The 24,428-nt window shown below is 31.7% G+C and overlaps 1 protein-coding gene across 2 annotated transcripts; it reads left to right on the top strand.

Moving 5' to 3' along the window:
- The first annotated feature begins 2 nt into the window (after positions 1-2).
- LOC132743356 (uncharacterized) lies at positions 3-16,373 on the top strand. Of its 2 annotated transcripts, none has more exons than XM_060731874.1 (11): positions 3-94; positions 2,116-3,518; positions 3,819-4,004; positions 4,510-4,656; positions 4,967-5,071; positions 7,325-7,434; positions 7,708-7,772; positions 8,785-8,917; positions 12,575-12,842; positions 13,415-13,591; positions 14,558-16,373. In XM_060731874.1, exons 2-11 carry the CDS (start codon positions 2,141-2,143, stop codon positions 14,683-14,685), a joined length of 2,697 nt encoding a protein of 898 aa, XP_060587857.1. In that variant the 5' UTR covers positions 3-94; positions 2,116-2,140; the 3' UTR covers positions 14,686-16,373. The 2 variants fall into 2 exon arrangements, with proteins under 2 accessions (XP_060587857.1, XP_060587859.1); XM_060731876.1 differs by having other exon boundaries at positions 56-149; positions 14,558-16,372.
- Positions 16,374-24,428: the final 8,055 nt, after the last annotated feature.

Genomic DNA, 24,428 nt, shown 5'->3' on the forward strand with positions numbered 1-24,428 from the left:
AATCCGCGGATAAATTTATTTTTGCAAAAAGACGGAACTCAGTCTATTATCTCCGTAGAGAAATTTGTAAACAATATGGCGGATATGTGAAAAGGTTGAAAAGTTTATTGGTTTTTTAAAATTATAACATAATGCCGACAGTTTAAATGGTAATATTTGATGCGGATTATTGTATTTAATCTCTATATTTATCGAAAACAGCAAATTTGTGTATTTTTTTAAGGGACAGCCTTCTAAAATTAAAAAAAAAAAATGTGGCATTCTTGCTCGCACCTGTTTTTTTTCTTTACACATAATTTTTCATTGAAACTATGTAATAATAATGTTTGCAATAAAAATTTGTAAAATGCCTTTAACCAATAATAAATTTACCTGTTAATTTTTCTTATTTATTATGTGAATTTGTACGTATGTGCATCTGTTTAGGTAAAATATACATTTTAAATATCCATTTATATAACACCTTCATTTCTCCACTTGCAAAACAAATAACACAAAAACACTGGCATCACACAAAATTCCCCTATCAAACTGTTAAGAGAATTAAGTGCATAATTACACGATATAACAGCATAAAAAAGGAATATTTACATGTCAAATGACGTCAGATATATGACATCAATAAACTAGATTCTATTAAACAAAATGCAGTCTGCTTATAAATATAATTCCTTCATGTTTTTTGACACTTTTTTTTTTTAGTTACTGTAAGATGGAAATAGGTATTTTTTTGTTATAGTATAATAATGCTTGTAATTTTATTCATATACTTTGTAATTAATCACATAATCTGCCTTCGTGTTTCAAGGTAACATTCCTCAATTTCCTGCACATAATTCTACAACCATACATTCAAAGTATATATCTATTTCTTAATAAATTCCATGTGCACAACAATACAGTTTGGTGTCATTTGCTTGATTGACAACCAAAACAAATAAGAATATACATGTATGTATAAAGTACCGGGTATCCTGGAGGATTGATGAATCATTACCATTTATAATTAAGCCTTTGAACTTTGAAGATTATAGTAAAATGGTTAGAACTATAACAGACAATCACTCACTGACTAATAATGTTTAAGTTCCTATAAAACAAAAGATCATTCACTTACTTATATTGTTAGTTCTGATTATCAATTTAGACTCTTACATTAAATTCTTAATAAAGATATTTGAAATAACAGATAAAATATCCGGGCTGTAAAATCTGTCTTTGTTTAAAATTAGTAAAGTATTTGACTTTTATTTTAATATTTAAAATTTACACCAAATTTACCAGTTTAAATCTCGTTACTTTTGGAAAATTGCTGGGGTGACAATTTGTGCATGTGCTGAAATATTTGAACATGATTTGACACATCTCACAAAATAGCAAAACATATATATAGTAAGGAAAAGTAAGATAACAAATATGTATAAAAATGTAATTTGAAGATGTAAGTAAACAAATTCACTATTGCCTTTAATCTTTAATTGAAAACTTCTGTCCAATGTATATAGACTAGCTGTATTTGACTCACAAATAGCTTGAACTTTTGGCCAGCAGTATGGCTAGCCAACTTCTTTTTGAAAGTCATCATTTTTTACATTCCATCAAAAAACTTTAAATGTCATTTTTTGTAACTTAGTCTCTATTGTTTGAAGTCTTTGTAAAGCAAGAACATACACTATCTGCATAATTTAATTCCACTGATTGATAAATACATATGCAGCACTTAGCATAGCTTTGGGACAGTTCACAATTGGAGATAAGGAAATAGTTCTTCAAGTGAGAAAACTTGAAAAGTTTTAACCTGTGTTATTAATAGATAATCTTGCAAAATATGAAATTTTCATCCCATCAGTACTTTAAGAACTTGGATTTTTAAAGTTTTACATTTATTATTATACATATTCTGAAGCACAAATACCTTGATTATTAAAAAAACAAACTGACAATTTCATGTAGGAATAGATTATTTTGTTTAATGGTCTAGAGCTTATTGTTTGAACATAGTTAAAAACCCACACAAATTGAAAGTGTGTGTAAGACTGGAACTTCTTTGCAAGTTTCAAATGATTGGGGCATACCATGTATTATAATTAATAAACAAATTTAACTTTCTTACAGAGCAATACAGGACAGTACTAGAAACATGTCGTATAAGAAGAAAGGTGAGGTTTACCCTCTCCTAACAACAGACTGGCTTGGAACTCCAACATATAGACAGAAACCACAAGCTATACATGTAAGACAAGATGAAGGAGAAGAGGTACCAATCATTGACGATGAGGATGAAGTTTTTGATATCATTGACCAAAAGAAAAAGCGGAGTGTAAACCTGGTTTGGATGGACGTTGCTCTGCTTGTCCTGGATTTTCTACAGATTTTCGCCCTTATTCAGTCAATGTCACTAAGATGGGTTTTTCCAGAGAGATGGTTGAGGCACACGTATTATGTTTTTGCTGTAAATTTGGATGCATGGGAGATGCTGAAATTTTCTGACGAAAATACGTATGACAGCATTCAAGATTATTACATTCCAAGTAGTAGTATTGGTACATCATACCAGAATATTATGTATGGATGGTTTATTGGTACTGCAGGGCTTACACTATTGTATGCAGCATTACATTTTAGCATGAAGTTTGTTTTGTATCCAGAGTCATGGGCAAGAAGGTTAATGTCCTGGGTGCAGATGGCATGTATGGTGATCATCCATGTTCTGTCTCTTCCTCTTGGAATTGCTCTTTTCAGGGTATTTACTTGTGAGGGAGAATATAGTAAGATGTACACAATGAACGAGTATGATTGCTTCACCTCAAACTACTGGAAGAATTGCGCACCAGCGATTATATATATCTTGGTTGCATTTCTAATTTACCCAGGTTTTCTGGTGTGGAAGACACGTCTAGAAGGTATGACCGGGACAGACAACGGATACTTGTCTTTTATCCTGATTAAAGAAACAGAATACAAGATCCACCTGAATAGAGCTTGGCTGAATGATTCCGTGTGGATTTTCTCATCGTTTAAACATAGAGGGCGCTACTACAGAACAGCACTCCAGCTGGTGAAACTTGTACTTCTGATCATATTTGCAGCAGCTTTTAACTACATCAAGCTACAGGCCTTACTCACTTGTATCTTATTACTACTGGTTGTTGTAGCTGCTATTGTGACAAGACCATTCAGGCTGACGAGTTTAAATGCATTTCTCGTATTCAGCCTGTTGTGTAATGTTGCAAACACCTTTCTTGGTGCCCTCTTAACAAACTACACTCCAGCAACTACCCCTTCTGCATGGCTGACTCCATCCTATGTGTTTTATTTCCTTGTAATGATACAAGGATTTTGGTTGCTGTCCCTATTTGCTTTACTGGTGTACTTGATATCTCGTACTTTTTGTCACTCAACAAAGAGCTGTTACAAGAGATCAGTTTGGCCAAACATAGCCACCTCAGGTGCTGGACAACTTACACCAGAAACAAGGAAGTTCATGACTGGAATTATCAAAGCAAAGATTGCACATGGTAAGTTCCTTTTCACTGTTAATTATTCATATTTTAGGTTATCAGTTCATGGAAAAGATTTATAAGTTTTTGGTATGTGTAATAACAGTGTAGATAATCTTACAGTACATAATTATACAACATTTTATGTATATTTGTGATACGCAGAACACTCTTTGAAAATTTGTAATGATATTGTAAACTGGCAGATTACATTATGCTTTTAAGTTTTACTGACCAGAGACTGTCACAATATAAATAAGTTAAAAGAGTATATAAGGTAGAAAGAAAACAGTCAGATCATGATGTTTATTATTTCAGAGAAGATACAACGTTTACCCGCTATGTTTGCTCCAGTACATGATCTTGCCCGCCATATCCAGATAATGAACACCTATTGCCGTGAAGCTGAATATCTAGGTGACCCGTTACACATGGTGTTATGGGAAGTTCTTGACGACCTTGTAGAGACACATGCCAATATATCCCCGAAATCTCTGTTTGCAGGTAAACATAGTTCACATTTTTTTTCTTCTCCTAAACCCCCTAAGCAGACAATATTCTGGTCTCCAAATCTCATATTTACAAAGATGAAGAGTTAGATATGCTGATGTGTAAAACTTCTGTGACTCATATTTGGAGATAAGATGTTTAATGCCATTTTTCCCATGATAGGTCAAATGATTCTTATAGGAAACTTACTTTTGTTGTAGTAGTTTCTTGAGAATTATAGTAATGTAGGTTACTCTTTAATATACAGCCAATATGTTTTAAAACAATGTTATAAGTTCTAATTAAACCCAAACAACCCCATATGTTTCACTTTTATTCAAATGTTACTTGTTCATATCTTTTGCGAAGGGAAATAACTCTCATTGATGAATTATAATAATGGAATGCTTTTTAATAGTAACGAAATGTCAATATTTTTCATAGGTTGAGAAGTTGAAATTACCTTCTTAAATCTAGCATAAATAAGTGTTAATTTTGTTTGTTCTGTTCTGTTTCACAGAGAGTGTGAAGAAGTCAATTCGAAGGACGGCAGCAGAGTTCATGCCTATGGTACCAATGTTTAGTCAGAGACTGGCACAACGTGACTATGACTTTATTTTGGTACCACCACACAAGAAAAGAATTCTTCTCAAGATGTATATCATGGGTAAGCAATGTATTATTATTATGAGGGGCCTCTGTGGCTTGGAAAAGCTTGCCAAAAGATTGCCCTTTGACCTGCATTGTGTTAATGATGAGTTAGAAATATAAAATCATATGTTGGACTTAATTGAGTTTTCTCTGTCCTTTATATCATTTCAGTAAGTATTGTTTTGCATTGAGATCTTACATTATGGTGTTTGAAATAAATAAATACCAAATAAGTAGGAACAAGTATTGTCTGTCATAGTAAAAAATAAAAATTGACCCTCGTTCAGTTATTACATTAATACACTGTTCATATTATGTTGTTACAGGGCTGTTCCTGAATGGGCGTGCTGAGAAATTAGCCAAGAAGAAGCTTCTTGAACCTGAACTTGAGAAGATGTGGCCATCTCTTCCGGCTGATAAAGAATTTGAGGGTATGTTATACAAAATGTTTGAGTTAGAGTGAAGATAAAAGAGATGACATTGAAATGTATTGGTAAAACATACACTTGATTGAAATTCATATATACCTGTATGTACCTGTAGGTTTATTGAATGATATCTATCTCTTTTAATCTGTAGCTTTATTTCTGAAGAGAAAAAGTAGAGCTTTTGTCTTTTCCAAAAACTGTTAAAGCTATTCACTTCAAATTTATTATACCCCCACCAAAAAATGGGGGGGGGGGGGGGGTATAATGGATACGCTTTGTCGCGTCCGTCAATAGGTCCGTCTCCATTTTCGTGTCCGCTCTGTAAGTCCTACACATATTGAAGGATTTTCTTCAAACTTGGCTCAAATGTTCACCTCAACAAGGGGATGTGCAGAACCCATGTTGCCCGTGTGTCAGCTCAAGGTCAAGGTCATAATTGAAGGTCAAATATCAAATAATCAGATATTACACAATATGTCGTGTCCGCTCTGTAAGTCCTACACTAATTGAAGGATTTTCTTCAAACTTGGCTCAAATGTTCACCTGAACAAGGGGATGTGCAGAACCCATGTTGCCCATGTGTCAGCTCAAGGTCAAGGTCACAATTGAAGGTCAAATATCAAACAATCAAATATTACACAGTATGTTGTGTCCGCTCTGTAAGTCCTACACTAATTGAAAGATTTTCTTCAATCTTGGCTCAAATGTTCACCTGAACAAGGTAATGTGCAGAACCCATGTCACCCTTTTGCCGGCTTAAGGTCAAGGTCACACTTGAAGGTCAAAAATTGACTTAGAAAATATTCTTAAATTTTACCATTTATTTGAATATTTCTGAATCTAGAAAAGGTATTTGCTTGAAACTTAAAATATATATGAAGTGTCACAATTTTGATATGCTGGTCAAGTTTCATAACTCTGTATTGCATTTTATAAAAGTTATGCCCCTTTTTAAGTCTTCAAATTTACATACAATCAAATATTAGACAATATGTTGTGTCTGCTCTATAAATCCTATACTAATTGAAGAATTTTCTTCAAACTTTACTCAAATGTTCACCTCAATAAGGTTATGTGCAGAATCCATATCACCTTTGTGCCGGCTAAAGATCAAGGTCACACTTGAAGGTCAATTATTGACTTAGCAAATGTTCTTAAATTTTAACATGTACTTGAATATTTCTGAAACTGGCACCGGTACTTGCTTGAAATTTAAATGATATATGAGGTGTCACAAATAAGATATGCAGGTCAAGATTCATAACTCTGTATTGAATTTTACAAAGTTATGCCCCTTTTTAAGCCTTTAAATTTACATACAATCGATACTAGACAATATGTTGTGTCGGCTCTATAAATTCTATACTAATGCAAGGATTTTCTTCAAACTTTACTCAAATGGTCACCCCAACTGGGCGATGTGCAAAACCCATCTTACCCTTGTGCCAGCTTAAGGTCAAGGCCACAATTGAAGGCCAAAAATTGACTTATCAAATGTTTAGTACATTGGGAAAATGAAAGGTTATTTGTAACTGTTTCGAACATGATTTGATAATATATATTTATACTATTACCTGTACAATTAGTCTTTTTTTCACCAGAGATAATTTCTTTTTATGTATTTGTGCCACTTAAGTTATTCCCTTAAACACATTTCCAAGTCATCTTCTGTCAAGGACAGTGGTGGGGGTATGAATCGCATATGAACCGATAGTTCTAGTTATGCATGTTTATTGTCATAAAGGCAGATAATCCTAAAATTATTTTGCAAATTAATGCCCTTTTTTCTATGTTGCTTTTATTTTACTATCCAATGCTTGCAAATATGGAGCATGCTGTCCACAGACATGTCTGATTATATATTTATGTAGCAGAGAATAGCTATTATTAATAGATTTTCATCATAGAAGACTGGTACATGCCATTTACTTCTCTTTAATAGATTTGTCATTGTAAAAATTTCTTCTTAATTATTCTGTAATTATTCAAAAATTCTTCCACAAATGTTTTTACACAGATATTATCCTGAAGTGAAGGCTTCAAATTGTGTGGAAAATACCGGCTTAGATTGAAATAACTGTGATTTGATCAAGTTTATTTCTTCAACATTTATTTATTTTTATATTTAAATTTTGTTATTATTGACTTTAGATGTATTGATGAGACATTCAGCCCAGTGAAATATAAATTTTGACATTTTTGTTTTGTTTGTATATCCTATAAGATAAAATTGTAAATATTTTTATATGTGTACAGAAGAGGATGGCTATTATGAAGATTTGTACCCACAAGCAATTGGTGGCAACTACTCAGATGACCTCCTTGATGTGATTAATGAGGACTCAACAGATGCTGAATCCACAGAGGTATGGCTTATTTATTATTGCCCTAATTGTACGATTTACAGTCAGATTTGTTAAGTGATGCTGAAATTACAACCAATATGTATAGCAATACAGAATTACCAACTGGATTTGTGTAGCACTATATTTCATTTGGATTTGTTTAGCAATACAGAATAAACAATTGGATCTGTATAGCTTGAAACCAAATGATAAAAATAATTCTGTATTGCTATACAGCTGCACAATAAAACGGAATATTTAATTTACTTTCATTATTGCAATTTTTTTTGTTAGGAAGAAGATAATGTCCAGGGCATGCTAAGAAACCTTCCAGATGTAGGCTTGATTGATCTAGAAGTGTAAGTATCAAAATTATATATATTCCCTCATACTTCAATCACCTTACCTTAACGCGGCTTATATGTACCTATCACTTGATAGTGCAGCTTCCAAAGAGGTAAAGCTAAAGACTGCATTCTTTGGGGGTATTTTTTTACCATTTATGTATTTGGCTATCCTTATTGTCACAGCTACACCTTTAAAACTGGTTTTCAATGTCAATTACCTCCCTTTGTCTATTTTAGTTGGTAAACCTAGGGCAAATTTAAGTGTATTGTAACAAAGTTATAAAGTTTATATCATTGTTTGATATTTTCCACATTCTGTCTTGTGAGTAGGCTAGAGCTATCTAGCTAGCTTATGGAAGATGGATTATTCTGTACAGTTGCCCACTTGTGCCTGTAATAAGGCGCTTCAGAGGCGTCTGAAGTCTTCTTATACCAATACAGCTGTATTGTCATATATGACTTTAACAGTTTTGATGTGACTGAAAAACCAAAAAGTGTATATTCCATTAGACAAAAATCTGATATCCTTACAGCTTAACATTTCAAAACTAGTTTTCAATGATAATTACCTCCCTTTGTCTATTTTGGTTGATAAACCTTCTATTAGTATTCTAACAAAGTTATATACAGTATTTCCTATGGCAAATTTAAGATGAGAATACTCTTACAAAGTTATATGTCACATTTGATAGTTTATATCATTGTGTGATATTTTATAAACTGAAATGAGAAGAGTTTAGAATCTGTCATGCAAGTAAAGCTGGAGCTATCTAGCTAGTTTATGGAAGATCGGTGGTTCTGTGCAGGTGCCCGCTTGTGCGTGAAATTATGCAATCAAAGACACCTGAAGTCTTCTTTTACCAACACAGCTGGAATGTCGTCATATGACCTTAACAATTTTGATTTGACTGAAAATCCGAAAAGGTCTATATTCCATCAGAAATAATCTGTGTGGAAAGGGGTTTAAGAAATCCCCTTTACATGTATTTATTAATATGATGAAATCATTTTGCAATAATTACAGACCTACTGTTGAAGTGCCTGACGATACTGACAGTGAAGAGGAAAATTTTGATCAGTCGTTACCTAAAGTAAAGTTTGGGCTGGTGACTTCCTCAGATAGACAGACTCCAAGACCAGTATCTGCATCTTCTAAAGTAAGTGCTGAAATTGATATTTGTTTACGTGTGATCTCATAAAATTTATTATACATATTAGTAAGAAGTTCTCTGTCAAGTGGTTTTCAATGATTATGAAATAAAGCTACTAATACTGTGCATTGAATCCTTCAGTTGAAATATTGTTAGCTTTATCTAGAATATAATATTACTAGCATATTGTTAGTTTTATCCCTATAATATTATGATGTTTAGGAAATGGACATGAAATTTTCTTTCGTCAGTAAAGCTGGAAACTGTTCATATAAAATCGGCAAAGAAAAGTATGAGATTAAAAGAAAAAAATATTGAATATAGATAAATGAATACTGCCACTATTTACAAATTGACCTTTTAATAAGTCGGTGTGATGTAGAACTCGATCAAACAAACAAACAAACATATTGACCTTATAAGTAGCCTAACATAGCTATTGCGTACTACACACCAGTGTTATCTTGCTGTATGCCTTTTGCTTCTCAATTTAAGTACTTTGATACAAACATTCCTTATATTAAAACAGCCGATAAACTGAACAAAATTTGAAACCGGACAAGTCTATCATACTAAAAGTGTAAATTTTAATACATTAATTTGTATTGGATTTCTTATAGAAACGCATGAAGGCTAAGGTAAAGTAGATTGATGTTGTTTGTGATAATTACATGTTGTATTTGTAAATATTGTCTGGGATTGTTCATGATAATGTCTGTGAGAATTTCGTGTGGGATTTTCTGTGAGAATTTTGTGTGGGGTGGGGGGTTGTTCATGAAAATTTTGTGGGGGGATTGTTCATGAAAATATTGTGTGGGATTATTCATGAGAATTTTGTGTGGAATTGTTCATGAGAATTTGTGTGGAATTGCTTGTGAGAATATTGTGTGGAATTGTTCATGAGAATTTGTGTGGAATTGTTTGTGAGAATATTGTGTGGAATTGTTCATGAGAATTTGTGTGGAATTGTTTGTGAGAATATTGTGTGGGATTGCTCATGAGAATTTGTGTGGAATTATCTGTGAGAATATTGTGTGGGATTGCTCATGAGAATATATTGTGTGGAATTGTTTGTGAGAATATTGTGTGGAATTGTTCATGAGAATTTGTGTGGAATTGTTTGTGAGAATATTGTGTGGAATTGTTCATGAGAATTTGTGTGGAATTGTTTGTGAGAATATTGTGTGGGATTGCTCATGAGAATTTGTGTGGAATTGTTTGTGAGAATATTGTGTGGAATTGTTCATGAGAATTTGTGTGGAATTGTTTGTGAGAATATTGTGTGGGATTGCTCATGAGAATTTGTGTGGAATTGTTTGTGAGAATATTGTGTGGGATTGCTCATGAGAATTTGTGTGGAATTGTTTGTGAGAATATTGTGTGGGATTGCTCATGAGAATTTGTGTGGAATTGTTTGTGAGAATATTGTGTGGGATTGCTCATGAGAATTTGTGTGGAATTGTTTGTGAGAATATTGTGTGGGATTGCTCATGAGAATATATTGTGTGGAATTGTTTGTGAGAATATTGTGTGGGATTGCTCATGAGAATATATTGTGTGGGATTATTTATAAGCATTTTGTATAGAATTGTTTGTGAGAATTTGTGTGGAATTGTTTGTGAGAATATTGTGTGGGATTGCTCATGAGAATTTGTGTGGAATTGTTTGTGAGAATATTGTGTGGGATTGCTCATGAGAATATATTGTGTGGGATTATTTATGAGCATTTTGTATAGAATTGTTTGTGAGAATTTTGTGTGGAATTGCCTGTGAGAATTTTGTTCAGAATTGATGGAATCAGCATGAAATTTCCCAGGTAGATTTGTTTAAAAAAAGTGCATTGTCAAAGATTCATAACTCTTATGCATCATTTCAGACTTGAGCATCTGTTCAGAGTTAATGCCCTTTGTAATTGTAACAATTTAATGTCAATATGATGGTATCAGCATGAAACAAAGCTGTATGATGAGGGTAAAAATTGACATAATATTATAAAGAATGTATTTTGTTTTCTTGTAAATAAAACAAAATTCTACTTTGCTGATTAGCTGAACATTTGAACATAACATGTTGCAAAATGTTCCTTCACTTATTTCCTTGTATATCATATCAACTGTTTATAAAATTGACAAATAAATATAGATTCCTTAACTTTGAAGTTATGAATACTGCTTTTCATATCAAAAAGCATTTGAAATAAATGTTCATGATACTTTGCTTTTAAAACAAATTAATCATTTTACATCTTCTTTTTTGGACTTTATTACAACATAATGGAATAACGAAAATAGTTTTATGAGAATCAAATTTAAATAAATAATACAAAATGATGTGTTGCAACATGCAAAATGTGCATTTACTGTACATGATCTTATCATGTATTGGGATTCAGTATTTATATACAAAGCAAGATTTGAGCCGCGTCGACAAAACCAACATAATGGGTTTGCGACCAGCATGGATCCAGACCAGCCTGCACATCTGCGCAGTCTGATCAGGATCCATGCTGTTAGTTTACCAACCCTATTACAAGTAGAAAAACTAATAGCGAACAGCATGGATCCTGATCAGACTGCGCAGGCTGGTCTGGATCCATGCTGGTCGCAAACCCATTATGTTGGTTTTGTCGTGACGTGGCTCATTTGTGATTTTATCACGTATGGGTGAAATGTTTAAATGTCTGAATTCTGTGGATTTTCATTATTCTAAAAGTTCTCTTATTTTGTATTAAACTTAAAAGGAATGTCAAGGTCAAGACTGTTGTAAATCTGAAAGCCTTTATTTTCTTTATAAACAATAGAAAATGATAAATTCAGGATTGTCATTGTACAAAAGGATATCCTTTTAATATAAAACAACAATAAAGCTAAATTTAAGATTTTTAGATGTAAAAACTGAAGATTTTTCTTTGAATATAAAAATGCTCTTCAATGTCATCTTGAATGCTGTATTCAATATACTAATTTGAATGCTTTCATTTCCAGATGTTACGTACCAATATATTTTAAATAAAAAAGAAAATACATGTACTTTTATTTATTATATACTTTAATCAGATTATATTTAAGTCATATTCATTTAAAAAACTACCTGAAATCCCCTTCTTTAAGAATTGCCTTAAAATTTAAGGTTTTAAATTGTTTTTTCTTCAAAACAGTCATTTATGCTCCTTAATGATAATAGATGCGTGAGTTCATTATAAAATTTGCAAACTTGCACACATGATTTATCAAATTCATGCAAATTTGCAATTATTAAATGGTTTTATACCCACTAATGAAGAACAAGAAACACTGGGGCTTGAAGTGTCACTTTGAATTTAATGAAATAGTAAAATGGAATCTTTTACATTAGGATCAATAGAATTTAATTCAGAGACATAATTTTTCAAAAGTAATACTGAAAAAGTCTTATTTTGTACTTTGTGTAGAATTGAATAGATATTTTGTCTGTAAAGCTAAGGTAGCCACATTCAGGAAGTAGCATTGTAGGGGAGATGTATTATCATAATAACTATGCTGTCTTTAGGGGAAATAGCCATTTCATAATCATTCATTAAAAAAAAGGAAAATAGATATGATATTCCTTAAAGGGAAATAAACATGCAAATTATAAAAAGCACTCCAGTGATAATGTGTGATTTTTAATTTCTTTTATTATCAGTCCAGTAAGTCAAGTAGCAGCAGTAGCAGCAGTAGCAACAGCAGCAAATCGGGATCTAAGCGCCCTAGCTCTGCTGGCTCCAGCTTGTTTGGCTCAGTTGCCTCCCTTAGAAGAGACCATACAGGGTTTGTGTCCCCAAGTCGTGCTCTCTCACCACAAGGTAGACCAGCTTCTGGACAAAGTGGGAGGAGCCTTTCACCTACAAGCTCCGCCTTAAGGCCAGCCTCTGCAGGATCTAATCGCAGTGGTAGAGATAGGTCTCCTACAGGTATGGTTTATTAGTGCTTTAAAATGATATTCATGTTTGAGGTTTAGGATTAATATCATGTCTCTTTATTGGTCTTAATATTTACATTCTTAATCCAGACTGAATTGAATATATTACAATAGAAAAGATACTGCATGGTGTCTGAAAAGGGTTTGAAAGCTTTATGAGAAATCTAGCCAATGCAGTACAATGCTCCAGAGTGACAACTTGGATTAAGTCTGCTATAACAATGAAGTGTCACTTTTTTGTGAGATTTCAAATCCATAAAATATGAGTGTAAAATGATATTCTGACATGAAGTATTTTTTATGAACATCATTAACATTTTACCATGGTTCTCTCTATCTATCAGTACTGAAAGTAATTGTTTCTAGATATGACCATTACTCACAGTAAGTACAAGAAAGTACATGAGAATGGTTAATCTTAGCATTATAAAAAGGTAATTGTAGCTTCTAGCATATAAGAATAATTTTGAGATTTTAGAATGATATTAATATAAATTTCATGTTGTCAAGCATAAGAAATATGTCATAAGTCTAAATCATAAATGTTATTGTTTCTAACATCAGGCACTTCTGTAGTTGGCAGTCAGCCAAGTCTTCGTGATTCCCAGGAACTTGGTGATAATGATATGGCAAACATCAACCCAGGTTATGTACCGGATCCAGAGGAGGAAAATGAGAGAAAGAAGGCGGAGTTTAAACCTGAGGAAGGAGGAGACAATAGCGGGTTTATAGCAGATGATGGTCAGTATTGAAATGTTATTAGGTTACCACCTTATCTGTAACAATACAATGGCGTAACAAGAACTGATTTTTGACGTAGGCAAATTCGGGGAATTTTTTTTTTAACCAAGAACGTCTCTGCTGTGTTTTGGAGCATTCTTGGACAAGCTTTTGGTCATTCTGAATTTAATCATCTTTATACCATTTTGGTAACTTTTACATTCATATTTCAGAAAACAAACAAAAAATTTTAATGTTCTTTACAAGATCTGAAATACATTTTATTTCATTTATTTATCTACTAGTTCAGGTTCACAGTTTCATGAAAAGGCCAAGGCAATTCTTTTGTTTTCAGGAGAATCCCATAACTTTAAAATCTTATCATAGTCCAGTGACGTTTGTTTAATATGAATACATGTATACATGTATCCAAGCTAGACCATTTAATCTAGCATCCTGCATAGATGGAGTGCACTAAAGTTTCTTTCATGAGAACATGACCCAATGAGTAAACTTAGTATTAACTGAAAAATTGTGTGAAGATCTAAATTCTCATATCCAGCCTTCGTACAGAAGCATCCGATCCTCATGTGATAAGTAATCAAGTCAACCATGTTTATTGTTTACAAGAATAGGCGTGTTTTGACGTACTATGCTTATATGCGGTGCCAACCTCCAGTACTTGGGGTGTGGTAGGCTTTTAAGATACGATGATCAAGCGGTGATCTATTTGTAAATGCCGATTTCCACTTTAGAACAACAAACCTTATTTGTTTTATTCTGCTTTAACTTGAATTGGAGGCTTTTATCTTTTTTTTCAAGACCAATTTTTCTACCTAATATATTATTTAACTTCTCAAATTTTAATTATGGCCCTTTTTTCTTTTAGAAATTTCTGCATTATCTAGGCTCTCTGTCCTACTGACAGCTCGTTAGATTTTAAGTCAAGTCAGCATTGTAACGTTGTATATGTTTATATGATTCCAGAGTCAATGAGTGTCGTAACAGCAACCACTGACAGCAGCAAGGGTCCTAAAAGTGCCCAGAGTAAAAAGAGTGGCAAAGATAATAAAAGTGGTCCAAAGGTAGCAAAGAAGAAACCAAACAAGAAATAAAGACAGAAAAGGATCATGAACTCTACAAACTGTGATAATACTTCAAATATGTGATTTAATTTTAGATTTTTTTTGTCTAAAGTTTTTTTGTTGTTTTTTTTAATTTGATGCTTTAGGTAACTCTGATGAATTAAACTATTTTTAAGGATTGTTTTATGAAGAATTTAAACAATTCAATAGAGTTGAAAACAGTAATTAAGATTGGTTTTGAGACTATCTTTAAGCTATAAATGATATTAAGAAATAATAATGTTCAAAGTAAAATCTCTAAACTGGAAAATAATGTAACACAAAAATTTTGTCCAAGTATAGGAATATTTTTTATCTTCATTTTTCTATCAGGTCTAAAAAATAATTTCACCTTGAACTTTATAAAAAGAAAAAAAAATCATTAAAGTAATTTTTTAAATATTGTTAAGTTTTATTTTTTCCTAAAGGTTTTTCATTAAATGACTAATATTCATTGACTTTTTATTTTTCTGAATGTTGTTAAAAGATGTATAATGTAGTATCTTTCTGTAATTTTCTCAATATACTGACAATCAAATTTAGTATAATTTAATAATGCATGTGAAAGCTTGGTTAGCTGTACAGAGCTAGAAATTCTGATAAGTGTCATTTAAGGAACTCCTTTGATATTTTGTACTAAAGTTTTTGGTCAATATATAAATCAAATGGTTCACAAATCTCAAAAATCTATAATAATGTACCACTCTCTAATTAAGTTAACCCCTATCTTTCTGGAATAGAAATTAGCCTTTCCCACCAGAAGAAAGCCAAGTCAGCATGTACTTCAGTGCAGTTTGACCAGGCTCTTTACTGTTGGTTATTTAGTTTTGATATTGAAATCCCTGAAACTTCATATGGACTGTTCCAAGTTCAAAGTAGGGCAAATTCATTACACACATTCAGGAGGTAAAGGGTTACATTTCTGGTGGCAAATGTAAATAAACCAGACACACACAACACATGACTTAACTTAGATATAAACTGTTGCTGAACCTAGACCTATGAATAAAGTATGCTTTTTTCTGCCATAGTTATGGAATTTCTAGTAGTACATGTACTTTTTCCATATCAAAAACTGTTGATTTGCATTGAAGACTAATTCAGTTTGTATGTGATTACCAGATTATGCATTTATTTTTGTAATATTTTGCAATATATAACTATGCAATGTTTTGTACAAATGTTAATGTAAAATGTGATTTTTTTTTTCAATTCCGTCCATATAAAACTTAAGATTTTACAGTAAGTTTGCTTGGAACGATATTTATAGGCATTTAAACCAATTAAAAGGGGCATCTTTGGTCTTTGCCATTGGGTATGATAATGTGTTGATTTGTTTTGATTCTTTTCATGTTGAAGGATGGCTTAGTTTACATAAAAAAGCAACAACTGTACATAAGTTGGATAAAAATTTAAAATCATTTTTTTCTACATTTTGAATTTTGCTGAAAGGCATATTGAGAAAAAGGCCAAAGTTTATTTAAAAACCAACATAAACATTTTTTTAAAGTTTCAAAACTACCACCCCTGATGAATTTTAAATGATATGTAGACTTTACTTAAAATTTTTATAGAAAACACAATTTGAAAAAAACAAACAGCAAATTATTTACAGAAAATTGTAACAATAGCTTAACAGATATGAAAATTATGACTTATTTCAAACAGATTATAACTTTACATCATGTTAATCATTCTAAATTATGGTTAGCTAGGTAAATTCATTTTTTTTTTAAATTTGATGTCCCTACAAAAAATCCAATTGTTATAGTTTCTTGCCATCAATTTTATATTCTTTTAATAAAAGATTATTTTTTTTGTTATAAGCCATTAATAAGCTAAAGGAAAAAAGCTATTATTTTTATTTATTTAAATTTCAATCCATTTATTGATATAATTACATGCTGGAAATGTTACAGACTTTATATTTATCAATTGTTATTGTAATTTATCTTTTATGTATATTTTTTATAAATATGAAATAATTCACCTGCAATTTAATTTAGTTTAACTGCTTTATTTGATATTCATGTTATTTTTCCTGCCTTATTTGGTGAAGTCATGATTGCTGGCCTAAGATCACTTTAATCCTCTCTGATGTTGATTGGATGGAATATGGGCTATGACTTGTGTTATTTGAGAGAGATATCCATCTAGATTAAGAAAGGTTGTTGGTTCCACTTATATGTAGGCATGCTGTTGAAATAGTTCATAGTGGGGCTCGTGAGATCTTCCTTCACATGTTTAGCTGGAAGGTCACCACATGATATTTTCATGTGTCACTAGGACGTAATGTCCAACAAAGTTTAATGATTATTTGATATAGAAATAACAATGTAGTTGGCTTTATTTTTTTTCATTTGTTATGTACAATATATAAATAAAGAATTTACATTTGAATTTTTTATAGAACACATGAAAGATTTTTTTAAATTAAAGATTTAATCAATGAAAATAATCAAAATTGTGACTTCAAAAGAAAACAGAATAATTTTAAACCATTGCAGCATTTATGTTTTATGTAAAATCAAAAACAAAAGAATAGAATATATTCCTCTTTTTCTAATAGATGTTTTTTTCTTATTTTATTTCCTTTTATTTTGAACTATATTAATTTAGTAGAATTAAATTTTGAGAATATTTTGACAATGTCATGGCAGGTCCATGCTGGATTTTATCATTTACTAATGTTATTGTAATGTCTGTCTTTCCAATAAAAATCTTTAAAAGAATTCAGTGTTTTAGATTTTCTTTGTGTGTTTCAGTCTTTACAAACCCCTTGTTTTCACACCAGTCCATCCCTTAGCTTCTTTGCACTGTTTGACCTTCAACCATCAAACTGATTTTCTTTATTCGGATAAAGAACTGCAATTGTTTAAGTAGTAAGTCAAAGGTCAAGGTCACAGCAAGCTTCAACTTAAATCTTTTGCTCACTTTATATCTTTATGTTTACATGTATTTTAGAATAAATTTTAAAATTTCAGAGGATGAGGTCAGTTAGTTAAAGGTCAATAACATTGTACCATAAATGTTGAAAACTGACCATTCAATAACTTGAGTATTTTTTACCCATTATATTTAAACTCATATAATATTTCACTATATTAGTTGATAATTGGTTTAGGGGTTACTAAGACAAATGTCACTATACAAATTCAAAAATAGCTTGATGCCTGTATGAGATAAATGACCTCAAATTTGTTATGTGTTTGAGATCACCAGATCAAAGGCCAACGTTACTGTCAGATGAACAGTTACTGCTGTTTCAATTTAAGCAGAGTTCTTTTGTCTAACTTGTCACAAAATGTTATAATTTGAAATAATTTGCATCCTTGAATTGGAATAAACATGTACGGTATTATAAATGTCACATTGACATTATAAGAAAAATATAATCATCATTAAAGCCACTAATTTTCTCTAAATTACTGTAGATTTAATCAAGTTGAAACGTTTATATGCTTGATTGTGCAACTATCATTTGATCTTCAGTCCATTTTCTGGGCTAACCAATACTTAAATATCTTAGGCAAGCTTAAATTAATTGCTAGATTAACCTTTTTACATCCCTAATCTTTAGCAGAGAGTTGTAGGGCTATCATACTTTACGTGTTGTAACACTGTTTAAAGGTTTTCTGTTTTTTGTGAGGTTTTTTTTTTGGTTTTTTTTTTTTTGGGGGGGGGATGGGGGGGAATGAGATGGCGGTGGTTCGCACAACACTGTAAAGGTCATTATGGTCCTCCATGCCTTATTTCAGGCACAAACAGGCAACTTGAACCCAAAGTGGTGAGAGGCAAGTGGTTTGAAGTCGAGAACCTTAACCACTTGGCCATTGTTATGTTCAACTTCTGTACACCAATCCTGTATATCTCTTTAACCTGAGTAAACAATTAAAACTTCACACATAGATTCCTCCTACATTATCCAGGCTCTCAAGCACACAGAATAGTTAGGGGCACTGGCCAGTAATAACAGCTCTTGTTTTATGTCTCAACATCTTTAAATATTTCACACACACACACCAAAAAAAGAAATCAATTTAAATTCTGGTATTTAAAAAGTGCTTGTTTGTTATAATAATGAAACATTATGGTAGCCTTTAAAGACACATATTTTTGTGAGGAGAAGAATATTTTATGAAGAAATATCAGTCTGGTATTTTTATTTAACAATAAATAATGCAATGTTTTAAAGAAAAAATAAATAGAATTCTCTCCCCCCTCCTCCCTATAGATATAAACTTTAGATGATAATCTGGCAATTGATTTATTATAGCCTTGAGAAAGAAACATATATAGATGCAGACATCTTAAACTACCATTGATCTAACTGTAAATCATTTAGTAGCTTCTTTGGTGGCAAACATAGATCTGTACCTGTGAAGAACAACTTGCAAGTACTGCATAGCTTCAAAAAAATTTAAGCCCATACCTTTCTCATTGTTCAAAGCATGAGAAGAGGTTAGTTATTTTTTTGTTTTAAGGAGCTCGAGCTCGCTAATTTTTATTCATAACTGCATTGATCTTTTATTTTATCCAGTTATGATGGCATTACCTTGATGTCTTTTTCTTACAGCCCTTTCAGGTACTTCCTCCTAAATATTGTTCTTTAAGATTCATTCTGAAATGAGTATTGCCTTGATATATTCAAGATCTTTTACAAATCCTATTTTAAAAGTGTTTTATTGAATGCATCAAACTGAGGACAAAAGATATAATAGCAGTTACATGTAAATGAAAGAAACTTCGTCATTGGCCATAAGACTTAGATTAGTGGAGTCAAGCTGGTATCACAATTATTCCTAAAAGCCTTGGCCCATGATTAACCTTTTAGGAAGAATACCAGTTTATAAATAATCACATCATTTCTCTTCAATAATACATTCATTGTGTCTTAAAAGAGATGGGAGTATTTCTCTCTCAGAATTTGGTTTCTAGTAAGTGTTTAGTATTGGGGAAGTATAACTGGAGTTGTAAACAAACTGTTAAAGAAGTAAGATGTCCAAATAATTTAAAAAAGATTTTTTCTTACAAATGGAATGAGGCAATGTTGTGCCAAAGTATAATTAAGACATTACATTCATTTCGTATAGCCAATTATAGCAAAAGACTGTGATATTACAATAGTTTGACCTTCTAGGTCAAGGTCATTTTTGAGTCAAGGTCAAATTGAGTTTGATCTTCTTTAAGACATTGTTCTTAAGGTACATGTAGTAATGTGCTCAAATATTAAAACAATCATTTCATAAATAACAATGTCATAGCCAATTATAGGTAAAAGGCAAACAAAATTTAATAATTTGAACTTTAAGGTCAACATCATTGATGAGTAAAGGTCATGATCAATAAAGTCAACTTGAAGGTCTTATCTGAAAGGTTGTTATGTACAAGTATGAAGACAATCTATTCATAAATAACAAAGTTGAAGACTAGCCATTTGTATAAAAAAATCATGCAAAATTCAAATATTTTACCTTCAAGGTCAAGGTCATTTATGAATAAAGGTCAACATCAGTCTGCTCTACCCAAATAGTTGTTGTATCCTAGTATGATGACAAGCTTTGATTTTTTTCTTTTGAAAAAGTCAAGCAAAAAATTATATTTTTACAAAAAATATGATGAACTGCCCAAATTCTGTAATTTGTACAACTTTAACCATTTACTATGATAAGCATCTTAAATGGACTTGTCATCTTTTATTATGGATAAGACCAGTTTAGGGTAAATTTCATAATACATGTAAGTACTGAATGAAAATCAAACAGTGCAGACCATGATTAGACAGCACAGACTCACAGGCATAATCTGTTGTCACCAACAGGTTAAGGGTTAAGTTTTTTTCATATTTTGTTGAATGTTTTTAAGGTCATACTGTGGCCCTTCAGTTTTACATCAATTACTCCTCAGTGTATATTCTTAAGCACAGACAAAGAAGAAACCACATACCTTTCTTAATCTAATTAAATCTACCCCCTGGCTTGATTCAAACCCACAGCAGTGAGAGGGAAAAGGTTCAATTTTTAAGCTCTTATATTACTATATACTTGTACACTGCTATTTGGTCAGGGCTTTCTCTAGTCTGGATTACTATAATACTATGTTTTTGCATCAAATCACAGAAAATATAGTAGGCATGGAACAAGACTAGGCTATAAATTCGTGATAATAATTGAACATGCAAACCATTTTTACATTTTTCAACTATCAATTTTCACAGAACAATATCTCTGTTCAGCACAATTTGTGAAAGCTAAGACCTGAGTTTGAACAGGCTATTGTTGGTTGTTATAAGAACATCATTCATAATTTTTTAGTTTTATTGCATTAATATACGATTTTTTCATGCTTTATTTTCCTAATAACTGAAGGCAGTCAATATATCTTTTGATGTATGTACAATAACTTTTACAATATAAATCATCCAAGTTGCCAAACATAATTTCAGATAATGCTCTCTGGTGGGGAATTACAAGTGGAAGACATATTATTAGTTTTCTGGTTTATATAAGAAATAGTTTTCAATACATTCATAATATATTGCATAATAACAACAGTTTTCTATTGGGTTGATACACACATTTCCAGATGGATTTTTGTAGGAAGTGGTGTTGACAACATGCCAGTAAATCCAGCGACTGTCATCTCCACTACATGAAATTTCTAACAGAGACATAACATTGTAGATTTTCATTACTTTTTGTCACGTTTTATGTAATATTGAGAGTACATTACATACTTATTGTAATTATCAAAGGAGAATAAAACTGACCATTTATGTGACATGATTTTAAAGGATAACAATTCGGAGTTCTGGACAAAGATGACTTAATTTGTTCATGAAAATGCATTTATCATACCTGTTAAGCCAAACGGGAGCAGATGAATCTACCCAAGCGACTACAGTAAACCTAGACCCGCTTACAAATCCGTGCTGTCCGATCAAGGTTTGCATTGTTCGATATTCTTATTTAAAATATTCCCTAAAAATGATGTCAGGTTTTGTCAGGATTGTCCAGATTGAAAGATGGGTTGATTGATTTAAGATAATTGATTGGTTATAAACATGAGCACAAGTGAGAACTTTCGCAGAACAACAAACTCTCTAAATCAAGTGCTATAAAACTTGGAATCTCATTCAGCATAATTTACCAAGGATAAACCAAAAATTATTAATCCATGGATGATAAGTGGGGAGTGTTTATGACAGACCTCCAATATTCACTATATATAGACATAATTTTAAGAAACCAAAAGAGTAAATAATGAGCATCATGCCTATTTTAACAAGAATTTTTAACAGACTTGCCTACCCTCCTCCTTAAGGAAGTTATACAAGAAACACACAATAGTATTGTTTCAAAAGTTTGAGGTATGGATCTGGACTGTCAGTGCAAAACCTGCACATGCAACAATAAATTCAAGAAATATAATGTCACTCTGTGTTAAAAGAAATGCATTTGTCAATGAGCGGTTTTTATCACTGAAATAATTAAAACAGGGAGATAATTTAAAAATTATCTGAGTTTCTCCAAGATGGAGTTAATGTTCTCCCTCCGACTGCTATCTATTTACAAATTTCACTGGAAAATGTCTGATACTTTATGAGTTATTCTCTGGACAAGGAAAATACAGACCATGTTAAGCTTTGACCTGTATGACCTTCACCTTGGTGGGCGAAGTCTGGTTGTTGCATATGGCACATTGTCTTATATAATGTTGTGAATATTTGTGCAAACTTATTTCAAAATCTTTCAATGAATGGAAAAGTTGTGGACCAGACACAAAACAGGCCCTTTAACAGATTATGTTAAGCTTTGACCTTGACCTTGGAGATGGGATCTATTCTTTGTGCATGACATCTTATTATGGTGAACATTTGTGCCACGATCCCTTGATTGATGAAAAAGTTATCAACCAGACATGAAATATACAGGTACTCTCCATCAGGCAATTTTCACCTTTGATCTCCAAGTGTGTCTTTCACCTTAGAGGTAGGAGTCTGGGTGTTGTACAGGAAACACTTTCCTGCTATGGGGAACATATGTACCAAGTTACATCAAAATCCCTTGATGAATTTGTAATGGATGGACATGCCAACATTGAGGCTTATGTGCTTTTTCTACAAACCAGTAATATCACAACATTAACCAACTGGTTTATATGGTTTCCTTCTCTTGTCAACGTAAATTATGGACATGATGAAACTATTGAATGTTCGTCCAGACGGACAGATGGACAGTGAGACAGACAAACACACACAGCCCCTTTCTATATCCTTTCTTTTCTTCAGGACAGTAAAGGCAAAGAGTACAAAATCAACACAACAAGTCATATAAAGTGCTAACCATCAACTTTTATTTATGATATCACTCTCACTAGTATATCTAATATATGTAAAACAGAACAATGTACATGTACAGTCATGAAAAAATCTACATAATGAAATACAATAAGACATGCATACAGTGCATTTAACCAAAAAATGTTTGTCGGTTAATTAATATATTAATAATAACCAAGAAAATAATGTGAGTTTATACTACAAGGTTATATATGTATATATAAATGAATTCATTACAATATCATTAAAGTTCTAAAAGCTTCTGCAGTTACAGTTATTTTGTATTTGACATATCAAATATTCCAAGAAACATTGTCAAAGCCCTGTTAATGTTTGAAATTATTTTTTGTACAATAGGATTGCAGTATTTCAAATGAATCGTAACACATTTACTTTGGTAAATCTGCAAACTTTTAATCAGTGTAGTAAATTAACTGTTTGTAAAAATAATTTAAAACACTAAGCTGGTTATAATTTATTAGTACTTATTTACAAAATTAAATTGGTCGCCCCAATGCAAAAAAGATACATTACAAATAATTGATTCTCTACATTTTCAATTTTTTGTCTTTCCACAGAGATGGTCTAACTAAACATTATTTTGCCTAATTGTTTATACCCTAACCCTATTGTTAATGTTTAACAAGTTGTTAATCAATTCCTAAAGTTTTAACAGAATGTTTATGTTGTTAATCATTACCAACTTGTTAAAATTGAATAATAGAATCTACATAGTACTAGATTGTTGATCATAATTATTGTTAATTGATACAAAGATTTTCCATGTGAACAGAAAAGAGCAATCAGAGAAATATCTACAATTTCCAAGGTCTCCTTAGCGAAGCGAACCTATTGACCTACTTTTAAAACAACAATATTATTTTCTGTGAGAACTACAGCAATACGTACAACATAGGTCTGATTTCTAGACAATATAAGTTATAACAGAAGATATGCATAATTTTAATGCAGAACTATCATATCTTATTCTCAAATGAAACAAAATAACAACAGTTCAGCACAAAACATTTTAAAATATGTCAAACCAAACTTTGCATATCAAGTATCTCTTAATGACATACACTAACTCTAAGCTCTGACAATTTTAATATTTTATGAACTTGGCATAAAATATCACCATATTTTTACTATGCAAGTCTTTTTGTTGTTGTTTATTTCACTTAAAATTAGTCATTAAATTTAAATATTCTAGGTTACAATGTTGACATTCACACCACAATCTTCACTGTTAAATTCATTATTTACAAGTTGTATTCAACTAAAGAAATGGTGAGGGGAGGACCCCACTCTTTGCACTGAAGTACAACAGAGTGGGAAAAGTGGGGGAAGTTGTAGGTAAATATTACAGAATATATACAACTTATCAACAAAC

This window comes from Ruditapes philippinarum, unplaced genomic scaffold, assembly GCF_026571515.1.
Source record: "Ruditapes philippinarum isolate M1 unplaced genomic scaffold, ASM2657151v2 ctg982_1_1_1_1, whole genome shotgun sequence".
Lineage (NCBI taxonomy): Eukaryota > Metazoa > Mollusca > Bivalvia > Venerida > Veneridae > Ruditapes > Ruditapes philippinarum.